The following is a 12971-nucleotide window of genomic DNA, read 5'->3' on the forward strand; positions in this document are numbered from 1 at the left end:
TTCCATCTGGCTTTAAATCTAAACTTGGTTGATATTCATTATGAAAGTGCTATCTAAAGCCTGTGCACTTAGAAAAATCAATCTTTCTTTAATTTTCCTTCCCTTTTCTTCCCTCCTTCTTTCCTTCCTTCCTTCAAATATGAAGTCTATATTCTGTTTAAAAAGTATTAGCTATTATGTCCATATCATTTAGATGAATTCTTATTGTTCTTCCTGATTAAATTAAAGCTGACAATGTATATATTTGATTTTTTAAAATCACAAACTACACTACTAGATCTGTAGTGGACTTTTATTTAGGCATCCACAGTATTTATACATGATAGCAAATGCAAAAGGTTGACTTCATATCTTCATATGCAAATGAATCATTAGGAAGAGAAATATTCTATTTTGGTGTTTATTTAAGACCAAGAAAATAAATAAGATCACAGACTTAAAATCAGAACAGACTTTTTAGGTCATCTAATCCAACTTCCTCACTTCAGAGATGAGCAAACTCAGATCTAGGATAATGAAGGGATTTGTCTTAAGTTATAAAGGTGGTTAGTAGAAGAGCTGGAATTTAATTTGTGTACACAATAGGAAAAATGCCTGAGACTTGTGCCAGCTTTTTGGGAAAAGTGCATATTTAGCAAGCCATTAAGGATCAGATTTGCCCATTGAGACCAAGGAATTTGTACTTGGAAAAAAATTCAAGTTAACACATCAAATTGTAGCCTCTTAATTTTTAATCCAATATTCTTTGCAAGTTTGTGGGCTAGTTATTGTATCATTGGTTTTAAACTCAAGAGCATGATTCTTTCTTATTTCCCAGGGTTGAAAGTGGAATGAAATGTTGAAGAGACAATTTTAGCAGCTACTAGAATTGGCTGCTAATGGTTGAATATTTAAGTGAAAAACATTTCAATTAAGATATAGGATTGGATTGTAAGCTCTTATGATTTTTAAAAACAGCTTTATTCATTAGCTTTAATGTGTGCAGAGTATTATTTTGATGTTCTCCAAGATGGGATATGTTTACATTACATAAGGAATCTTGGATGTAGGTAGAACAGTACCTTTTATCCCATTTGTTCCTCAATAGTCTTTTTAGGAAGAGACAGTTCATGTAATGCCATTTTAAATGCAGATAATTGAATACATGTAACTGATAGAATTCTTGTTCTCAGGTACAATATGGTAGTTCATGTGGAGTTTAAAATACTATGATTACCAGGTTATCAAGAGGCAAGAAAAATCATTTATTAAGTAAAATTTCAAATCTAACTTGTATTTCCTTCAAAAAGTGTATGCAGGATGTATGTAAAAATTCCATTAAAAAACCCTCTGAGTCCAGTAGATGGCACTAACAGAACACCTCAAAATCCATTTTTTAAAAGTTATGCTTTCTTTCTGTTTAAAAGCCATCTGCTTTTATTAGTACTGCAAGTTACCTGAAAAAAATCTTTACCAGATTAAGCACATTCAAACCACAGGACACCAAGACACTCATTCCATATCTCATTCGTGATTGGATTATGAGAATCTATAATCCAGCTCTTGTCATATATTTTGTGATATGACTGACACTTGGTGTTACTTGCCAGTATATGTCATGCTTGCCAGGAGGCATGTGTTGAATCTCTGTTCCAAACTGCACCATAAAAGCAGCAGAGTAAAGGAGTTGGAGCGAAAGAAGGAAATGGAAATAGAGACACAAACAAAATCAACAGTGAAGTTAGTCAAGCAAAGAATCACAAAATTTACTGAAGAGAACCTCAAAAAATTTTAGAACTTAAAACTTAAAGATAAAAAATTACCAAAGCAAATTCTGTTTCTTGGATTCCAAGCAATAAAGCATGATTTTTTTTATCTTGATTACCACTATTAGAGAGATCCATCAAGCAGAAATCTAAGCAGGATTCATGTATTTTAAATTTTAACTACTAATAAGCTGGGACCTTTAGAGAGGTTAAAGTAGGAGCTGTCATAAATACTTAAAAGGAAACAGGTTTTAGGTACCTGTGGATAGCTGCAAAAAGATCTTCTGTGGTCCTGGGTCTACTTGGAGTTGTCACCTCATCACCCCCATTTTCCTTAAGACTAATGCATGGTCCAGGAGAAATACATACCCCATCATCCTCAAATACCCCAACTGTAAAGGAGAAAGAATGCACATAGTTTACATAGGAATGATTTTAAATTTCAGTCTTTAAACTATTAAAATAATCTTCATTGCTATTCAAAAAATGCAAAAGCCATAGGAAGAAAGGCATTGTGGTTTAGAAGTTCCTTGTTCTCAGGCATAATATGGCAATTAAAATACAATGACATATAAGATAATCAAGAGGCAAGAAAAATAATTTATTGAGTAAAATTTCAAATCTAACTTGCATTTACTTCAAAAGTGTGTGCAAAATGCATGCAGAAATTAAAGCACTTTTAAAAATCCCATATTCTTTTTTCACTAAGAACAGAGGGAAAAATGGTGAGACAGGGCAATTGAGGAGACAGGTAATAACTTCCATGCTCTTTTCTACTGAATGATTTAAAACTCTATGAAATTCCAATACCTCTTTTTTAAAAAAATTCTTATAACTATCGTTTAGACACCAGCACAGAAATGTTTTACGTAGCCTTCTATTCTCTACTTAGTTGCTTTGACTGAGGTTGTTTTTCATCTAATTAAAAAAAAATCAGAAGCCTCTTCAAGGCAGTGTAGGGACTCTAGGCTATACTATATTGAGTTTTTCAATCTAATCTCACACCCCCTCAGTCCTAGATCCAAAAGTCCCAAACTCAACTGAGTTCAACCACACATTAGCAGAAAAGAAGACAAAGAGCAACAGACTTACCGGTTCCATCCTCTTGAGAAGGGGGACTGCTCACGTTACCACCACTGTCTTCACTGCTCTCTATCCTGCTGCCTTCATCTGAAGTGCTTGGCTCCTCCTGCTTTGGAGCTCCTTGAGCTGGTGATGCATCAGGCTGTACCATATATGCATCCGCTTCCACTCCTGCAAGGAAGGTGGATCCTGCAGCTCCTCCCTCTGGCACTAAGCTTTCAAACTCTGTCTCGGCAGGACCAGGTCCTGCTGCAAAACCCTCTTTTGTCTCTTTGCCATTCGCATCAACCACCTCTCCCCTGGCTGGGCTGCTGGCAGTTTCATTCACTTTGGCTGTTTTCTCTGCTGGGAAATCTACGTGCGGAGGTGGCACGACAAGGAACAGTTTGGGTTTCTTTGAAATAGGAGGTGGTTTCCTGCTGGGTGAGGAGCCATGTGGCTCTTTTGGAGAGCTGGGCTGCTCCTGGAGCAATGAAGTCCTGAGGCCGGCAGATTCCTCATCCTGCCCAGAAGTCTGCCCTCCTTCCTCAGTATTTGTTCCTGAAAAGGATGCATCAGAGCATGGTACAGGATAAGCTGCATCTCCATGCCTTTCAAGGGTGGTTAGCTCAGCTGCCCTGCTGGGCTGACCCCAACATGAGCCCTTTGCAGGAGACTGAAGCATGTTTTTAACAGGGACATTCTGGGCTTTGCTACTGTCCACTCCACTGATGCTCTCTCTGTGTTTCAAGACAGAAGATGATTTTAAAGGACCCTGTGGAACCACAGAATTATTTTCCTGAGATTCTGTTTCAGAAGCTGGCTGTGTTCCTGATGGTTCTGGAGGCTTTTTCACAGGCCTCAACCGTACCATCTGTAATGCTTTAGTGGTTATTAGGGGCATTGGTGGTTTAGTGGTTTCTTCCTTGGTGAGAGGCTGTTTAAATACAGCACAAGAAGAATCCTGCTGGCTATACTTTTTTAAAGAAGGCCAAGCTTCTTTCATCAACTTGGGGAGAAGAGGTGGAGCAGGTGGAGGAACTGAAGGAGGAGGTGGTGAGGAAGCAGCTGAATCTGGTATACTGAAAGATGTGGGGGGAAGAGGAAAACTTGTATCAGTAGCAAGGAAGGAAGAAGCAAGGACTTCTGGTGGGGGAGGAGGAAAAATGGGGGAGTGCTGTACAGTAGATGGCTCCAAGGTATCTGCTATAGGAGGAGGAGGAAGAGGGAGAGGGGAGTGATCAAGAGTATGTACAGATGCTGGGGAAAGAGGAGGAATGGGAGGAGTGCCTAGGACTGAATCTAACTTCTTTATATTCCCACTACCTTCAGTTGAAGTATTGGAAGAAAGGGAAGTTGAAGATGAAGAGATGGAGACTGAAGATATCAGAGAGGATTTTCTTTCAGGCACTTTGGGCTTCAACTTTGATTTTCCATTTCCTGGTGAAATAGATTTTAAAAACACAGGCACCGGTGTAAGCGCTGTAGGGGTATTCGACTGACTGGAATAGCCACTCGATGGGGAAGTAACCCTGTGAGACTTCTCTGGAGAAGTGTTCTTTGGTTTGGCCAGTCCACTTGACACTTGTGGAATAGGTATCCTGGACCCATCCTGGAGATGGCTGGTGGTAAAATCACACAAAGGAGCCCCAGCAGTAGGTTGACATGCTCCACCAGATTTCCCCTGATCTTCTTGCATGCCGGTGTAGTCAATATAATAAGCCCAAGGATCACCATACTCTGACTTGACGCTGCTTGTGTCGCTCTGAGATGGGGTCACGGCGCAGAGGGAATACACATTTGGAGCTGTGGCTGACACCATGCTGCTGCTTGTGCTGACTGTGCTCTGGCTCCGGGAACGGAGGGGCCATGGATCCTCATAATCACTACACGGGCTTTGGGAAGGGGAACTGCTATCTTTTCGTTGCAGGTTTAATTGCAGGGAATGTTGGAGGGTAGCAATCAGAGTCTCACTGAGCACCTGCCCATTAGATTGGGTTTTTTTCTTGGGAGACCTTCGAAGGGAGTCTGTTCTGAAAGGAGGAAGGGGAGGTTTCTTTGCTTTCTTTAAGGAAATGTTGCGTGGCAGAGATTTATCAAAATGTTGTGACTGGTCACCTTGGTTTTTCTGGTCTTTGACATCAAAAACATTAATCACACTGTGCCTGGGATTTCCAAAGCCTTCACTGCTACTGCCCTGGTTTCCTGATTTGAGACCAGAGTCCACAGGCATGGAAATGTAGAAACCATCATGGTCCACTGAGCAGACAGAACCAGCATCCTCTTTGACTGAGGCCTGATCTAAGCTGCTGCTGCTCAGGTTACTAGCAGGAGTGGAGCAGCCAGGAGTAACACAGAGGGGCTTGCGTGGGAACACCCTCTCATTACCAGAGGCTTTATATTCCCAGGACTCTGTGCTAACATGGGCTCTGTCGCCTGAGTAACTGGACTCACTCTTACCATCACTATCTTGGGAATGGTTGTTTCTGCAGCTATAGGCAACATTTCTGGACCCATTCTCCTTGCTTCCTGAAGCATTCAGAGAGACATCTGAGTCACAGAGGGATGCCATCATGGCCACGTTGCTGGTCTGTGAATGTCGTGAAGAGCTACTCTCACTCCAGTTACTGCAAGAAGATGGATGATCATCATTTATGGCACTGATGGTGGCAAGATTGTCTCTGGGCTTCATTGTCTTTGCATAAGATAATGAGCTGGTGATTTTGCTGTCTAATTTTCCAGTATTCTGGACTGTGTGAATAGCAATAACCTCTGATGATGAAGAAATTGTAGCATTTGCTATGAGGCTAGTAGAGTAGGTTGCATGAGGAGAAACAATACAAGCTGGGCTTGTTTTTTCATTTTCATGATGCCTCAGTTCTTCAGATTTGGGCCTTGACAATGTCCCAGGCCTTGAGATGCATCGCACATGCTCAAGGCTCTCTTCAACTTGCAGTTTACCTATCTGGTAGGAGAGGAGACTAGCCAAGTCTTCTTCAGGGTTAACAGCACCCTGTGGTAGCTTTAGTGACTGAAGGGATACTTTTGTTCCAAGTCGAGGAAGGCTATGGAAACCTCCATCACTGTGATGGCATGGAGGAAACACAACACCTGCAGAATCACTCATCACTGACATATTCCCTGATGAGATGGAGAACTGGCTCATCTGAGCAGCAATACCTTGCCCCTTTTGGGCCCTGATTCTTCTCATTGAAGGGGGCACAACTTTTACTTCATCAGTCTGACAACTGGAGTCCCTGGTTTCAGAACGCTGAATGACAGAACGATAGCTGTCAAGCCTTCCTAGTGTGGAGTAGTGGTCTGGGATATACATTGAGTGACCACGGAAATCATTCTGGCTAGTCCCAGTAGCTGGAGATAAAGCAAAAAAAATAGTTATTACCTGAAAATAAATGATATTTGAATTCATCACTTTTCCCCTTTCACACATATAGTACACAAGCTATCTGCCCTAATTCTTGGGCAATTTAACAAAAATACACTCTTTTTTTTTTTTGAATTTGATTTTTTCTTCCCTTCCACTGACATTTAAATCATTTTAAGTACCTGTATGCAATTGCTGGGGGGCAGGGGAAAGCTCAGTGTGCAATTATGTATCTTTCCTTTATTTTCACATTCTCTGATAGACTGAAGACTATATGCAAATCTCAGAAATCAAGGCTTCTTAAATTCTAGGAAGTCAGTAAATATCTCACAGATGATTTTGAAAACACCCAAACCAAAAAATACTGAGGTCTATTTTCTAGACCTCCAAGACAAAGAAGATTACTTTTCCCTCCACAGAGAGGGTGGCTGTTGGTCTGTGACCCTCATTCCCACAAATGGCTACATGTCTGTAGTTGAACCAAAATTGATTATTTAGATGCCACTTGTGAAGCATATTGCTTGAACAGAGTTAATACAACTAATATTTTATATAAGAAGGCATTCCTGAGAAAGAGAAATGTAATTTACAAACTCATCTGCATTTTAAACATTTTCTTCTACATCTTAAACCATAATCAGCTGTTGGTGACATTCAAAATTTCAATAGCAATCTGTTGTGCTATGGACAGAAAAAAGTGACTTCTGGTGGGGCATAAGGAATCAGAATAGATGAAATCTTTCCAAGCAAAGTTCTGAATCTTTCAAATTGCCATTATTTCTTGGAGCTATACATTCAAACAGAACATAAATATATTCTACAACTAAAAACAAGGAAAGAAGCATATAAAGGGGTGTGAGGAAGGAGTAAAAATAAGTAGTGCTAAACATAAAGCTTTCCAGTTTTCCAGGAAAGATCAGCAAGTAAAAAAAAATTAAGGATCCAGAAACTTTGCCAAAGTGAAAAGAAGTTCAATAATGCATAGCAAATACTAGGATAAAATAAATAAGGACAAAATGCAACACAGTAAGAAATAAATATTCCTTTCCATTCTGTATTACTGTCCAAACAAATAATTGATAGAATTGGTACCAACAGTATCCAATCTCTTGTATGATGTCAGTTCAAATATATGGTACTATTACAAAACACTTCTCACAAAAAATAAAATCAGATTTAAATAACTGGGCAAACATCAACTGCTCATGGATAGGTTGAGCTAATATAATAAAAATGACAGTTCTACTGTTTAGTGCCCTACCAATCAAAAGTCCAAAAAATTACTTTGAGTTAGAAAAAGTTATAAATTCATATGAGAAATAAAAAAATAAAGAATTTCCAGGGATTCAATGAAAAAAAAGTGCAAAAGAAGGTGACTTAACCCTACCTGATCTAAAATTATATTATAAAGCATCAATCATCCAAACTGTCTGGTATTGGCTAAGAAATCAAGTGGTGGACCAGTGGAATAGACTAGGTGAAATAGCAGGAAACAATTATAGTAATCTGCTGTTTGATAAACCAAAAGAGTCCAGCTATTGGGATAAAAACTCTCTCTTCAATTAAAACTGCTGGGAAAATTGGAAGTTAGTATGGAAGAAACTTAGATTAGACCAACACCTCACACCCTATACCTAAGATAAAGATAAAAATGGATACAGGATTAGACGTAAAAAACAATATAAACCAACTAGAAGATCAAGGACTAGTTTACCTGTCAGATGTATGGAAAGGGAAGCAGTTTATGACTAAAGAAGAGAGGGAGAACACTAAAAACAAACGAGATGATTTTGATTACATTAAATTAAAAAAAACTTTTGCACAGACAAAACCACTGTAACCAAGATTAAAAGGAAAAAAAGTAAACTGGGAAACAATTTTTACAACTAGTGTTTCTGACAAAGGACTCATTTCTAAAAATATACAGAAAACTGAGTCAAATTTATTTAAAAAAGGCCATTCCCCAATTGACAAATGGTCAAAGGATATGCAAAGGCAAATTACAGATGAGATCAAAGCAATCCATAGTCATATGAAAAATTGCTCTGAATCATTGCTTATTAGAGAAATTCAAATTAAAGCTTCTCCGAGGTACCACCTCACACCTCTCAGACTGACCAATATGACCACAAAGGATAATGATCATTGTTGGAAGGGTTGTGGGAAATCTGGGACACTATTACATTGTTGGTGGAGTTGTGAACTCATCCAACCTTTCTGGAGAGAAATTTGGAACTACACCCAAAGGGCAACAAAAATGTGCATACCCTTTGATCCAGCAATACCACTACTGGGTCTATACCCTGAAGAGATTATGAAAAAGGGTAAAAACATCACTTGTACAAAAATATTCATAGCAGCCCTGTTCATGGTGGCAAAGAATTGGAAATCAAGTAAATATCCTTCAATAGGGGAATGGCTTAGCAAACTGTGGTATATGTATGTCATGGAACACTACTGATCTATTAGAAACCAGGAGGTATAGGAATTCAGGGAAGCCTGGAAGGATTTGCATGAACTGATGCCTAAGGAGATGAGCAGAACCAGAGAAACATTGTACACCCTAATTATGGAGTTTGAACAAAGACCAAGGACTATTACCTTTAATTTAGGGAAAAAACCTGATATCTAAATGTCTGATCTTGCTATCTCTTATACTTTATGTTTCATCCTTAAGGAAATGATTTCTATCTTATCACATTCAATTTGGATCAATGTATACCATGAAAACAATATAAAGACTGGCAAATTGCCTTCTGTGGGGGGTGGGGGGAGGGAAGTAAGACTAGGGGAAAAATTGTAAAACTTAAAATAAATAAAATATTTATAATTAAAGAAATATATATGGTACTAGCTATGACTTAAACAATCACTCATCCATTTTTCATTTCTAATTGAGAATAGCTTTTCTGCTTTTCCAATTAATATTATGGAGTGTATCCATCTTGGGTTCAAAACCATAAAAATTTCCCCAGTTATAGAAAGGTTATATCAATATACTTATAGGAAGTTTGTATCAGCTGTATGCTAGGTATTCTGTGGTAAAAACTGCTTTCCACAGTACCAAACCAATGCCCTCAGTTTCTTTTCTCCTACCTTGATACTGTGGAAAATTCTTATCTTTGGTTCTCTCTAGGGGAGGGGAAAATATGATCAAAAATTATATTACTTGTCTTTCCTAGGAAGCGTTCACAAATGTCAAAACAGAAGAAAAATGGAACCCATTGCCATGGAATGAAAGGTAAGAGGATTATATACTTAATTGAAAAAATGATGATAGTGACTGTATTGACTTTAAAACTACACAGATTTAAAGTTCCAGTCATCCAAGCATAGTAGTACCCCATTTCCACCAAAACAATATTTGGGGACAGATGTTTTTCTAGTAGCATTTTAGATATCAACAATAAGCTGAACAGATTATTTTCCTTTTAAAATGATATTCTGCATTATTTCAGGCCATAATTCTAAGGTCAAATTCAACTTTAGTTTTTTCAAAATGGTAGTAAAATCAGTTATAATTTTATGTAACTAAAGCTACACTTGTGATATGATCGTACCTGGATTAATTATTTTGTTAAATCATGAATATATTCTACTCATCAAAGTATCAGGAAATAAACAAGTAAATATTATTTATATAAAGGTCCATATAGGTCTATATAAAGTCTATATAGAAGAGTTCTGTCATGCCTATTATATCTTATGCCTCAAAATGTTCTGGAACTGTCTCTACAATCTGGAAATATCAGAAGAGGTGGCAAAAATGACTATAATCCTTGAACAAGGATAGAAATTGGGGATTTCAATAATGAAAACTTTTCTCTACTCATGCACATGGGCATGCTCTCTGCAACATATAGGAATTTCTTAGAGCAGAGGAGTCAAATATAAGTGAAAAATATTTTAATAAGTAAAAATACAATAAAATAGAGATATTATTAATATGTGGTTTTCTAAGATAATATAAGGCTCAGATATATATAGATATATATATATGTATATGTATTTATGTGTGTATGTATATATTCTTTAGTGTAAACTGTTTCTTTTTGAATTTGATACCACTGACAGAGCACTCAAAAGTTAAATGATTTTTCCAGGGTTATATTCAGTATGTATGAGAAGTAGGACAGGAACCCAGATCTTCCTGGCTTTGAGATCAATGCTTTCTCCTCTATACCATACTGCCTTTCCACACTGCCTTTCATAATTTTTTTTTAAAAAGGAAAACTAAAATACAATTTAATTTTTAACCAATTAATCACCAACTACTTGGAAAATAGCTGATATCATATTAAAGAGGTAAAGTCCTAAATGGAATAACCAAGGTTCATCTGAAATTTAAATATGGTTTTAAAGATGTTGAATGGAAGTCCCACTTTTCCCCCTTTGTTATTTAGCCTTAAAAAAAAAAAACTAGGCAATTTGATTCACAGATGAAATTATGTCATCAATGACTGTTCTAGAAAAAAATAATAATTATGACCTTTTTAAAAAGGATGATGCCTCTTGAAAAGCTTATTTGTGATTTACAACATACTTTACTATGATATATACTCCCTATTCCATCATATGAGAAATTAAGGTTTTGACTGAGATTCAAAAAGCTGAAATCTGTCAGTAACTGAAGATGTAGTTATAAGGCACATTACCCAGATCATCAATTTGGAAGACTAAATGAAGTACTTTTTCTTAGTGACTGCCTCAAATAGTCGTTATTCACCTAAGTTATTTTACTATATATACTCTCTTTTTTGTGCCATGTCTGGAGATGATTCTTGATTATTCAAGGGAAATTTGATAATAAAAAGTTATAAAATTCAGAATTTCAAAATCTAAGTGTCTACAGTATATAACCCATAAAGAGAAATAAGTAGTCAAAGCCAACTGAAATGGAACACCTTTTGGGTATCTTAGGCATTTCTAAATTCTTATTTTCTAAAAAAAGAAAAATTTCTAGATATATATTCTCATACTCCCACTTTCAAGTTCTCTAATTAACCTATTTTCCCCAGGAAAGAAATTAGATAGAGCAGATGTTTCTTCTAGGAGAAATTAATAGATTTTATAATCTTAGTTGACCTCTGGCTGTTAGATGTATCTTCTCTAGACACAGTTTCACTATAAAGCTCAATATTCTTGGGTATGATAAGCCTCATTCCTCCAAGCAGCTGTTCACAGAATCTCAGAGTTGGAAGGAATATTAGATACTATTTAATCTAACTCATATATGTCAAGAATTTTCTTTGTAATTTACCCATTAAGTGGCATTCCAACTTATGCTTGAAAACATCCAGTGAGGGAGGAACATACTACTTGCTGAGACAGTCCATTCTACTTTTAGATGATTCTAATTATTACAGTGGCTTTTCTCCTTATATAGCAACCCTAAATTTGCTTCTTTGTAACTTTCTTCTGTTACCCTTAGAACACTGAACTTGGTGCTTGTCATTCAGTCCTTTGAGGTTTGATTCCAAGGAGAAATGAGCCTGGGCTTGGACACCATTCCTTCATTGAAAGGATACAATGTAATTACTGGAATATAGTAGACACTGTGAACTCACAATATTTTTCCATTACAATGACTTCAGAGGACAAAAAGAAAAGAGTTGTGCGGTGATTTATGGTATCACTTGGTTCAATGTCCTGTACTCAGATATTAATAATGAACTCCATACTTCTGTAGTACAAATTTTACAGTACAGAAATATATAATGTATACATTTAACAAAATTCTGTCTATATCTCAAACTTAATGTTTCTATGTATGATACACAAGCTACTTGGTTTCATCTGAGAAGAGCATTGATTTGGAATATGATTTATTTCTGGTGCCACTGGAGACAAGTCACACATTGAACTTCAGTTTCTTCATCTATAAAATGAAGGGATTTGTACTGTATAACTTCTAAAGTTCCAGATTTTGATCTACAATCCTACAAACTAGCATTAGAAGTGCAAATAAGCAGCTATGTATGTGATGTGACTTGATGACAAGTGAAAATCCAGTCCATCCAAGAAATTTCTCCTATTCATTTACCAAGTACCTGAATTTTCCAAAGTTTATTGAATCCTTCTCTGATGTTTCATCAAAGTTTAAGGTTACTTTTGGACATTTAAAGGCAGGAACACAAGTTTTGGCAGGTACTAAACCAGACTAAAAAAGACTTAGTCTTTTAAAAAAAGTTTTAGTCCCACAACAGATTATTTGTGACCCACTGAATTCATAAACTATATCAGTTGAAACCAAAACCCACAACAACAATACCACCACCACCACCACCAGAGGATCATCATCCTACATTACTGACTCACTCTGCATGTGACCTCCAAGAACTAAATGGTTGATTTGTTTTTTTTTATAATATAGTATGATTTTCTCCCCTTCCCATGGATATTCTTTTTTTGTTTTTTTTAATCAAGGCAATGGGATTAAGTGACTTGCCCAAGTTCACACAGCTAGGCAATTAAGTGTTTGAGGTCACATTTGAACTCAGGTCCTCCTGATTCCAGGGCTGGTGCTCTATCCACTGTACCACCTAGCTGCCCCACCATGGATATTATTTTAAGAACTGTCAAATTTTTTTTGTGATGATTCAATAAACATTATAAATATATTATGTGTAACATATTTATGATAAATAGGTATAATAAATATTATTATAAATAAATATTATAAACATGTATGTGTATAGAGGAACCCAAGAGTGTTCTGATAACTAAATGATAAGGCATGGAATGGCAGAAATCTTCATTATGTTAAATTTGGATTATAA

The 12971-nt window shown here is 36.7% G+C and overlaps 1 protein-coding gene across 1 annotated transcript in view; it reads right to left on the reverse strand.

Moving 5' to 3' along the window:
* NHSL1 (NHS like 1) overlaps nucleotides 1-12971 on the reverse strand; it is a 264064-nt gene that overhangs the window by 10562 nt on the left and 240531 nt on the right. The window contains 2 exon segments of the mRNA XM_074187692.1: nucleotides 2005-2137; nucleotides 2838-6179. Of these exon segments, the coding sequence (XP_074043793.1) occupies nucleotides 2005-2137; nucleotides 2838-6179 (3475 nt within the window).

The sequence above is a fragment of the Macrotis lagotis genome, chromosome 5 (assembly GCF_037893015.1).
Source record: "Macrotis lagotis isolate mMagLag1 chromosome 5, bilby.v1.9.chrom.fasta, whole genome shotgun sequence".
NCBI lineage: Eukaryota > Metazoa > Chordata > Mammalia > Peramelemorphia > Peramelidae > Macrotis > Macrotis lagotis.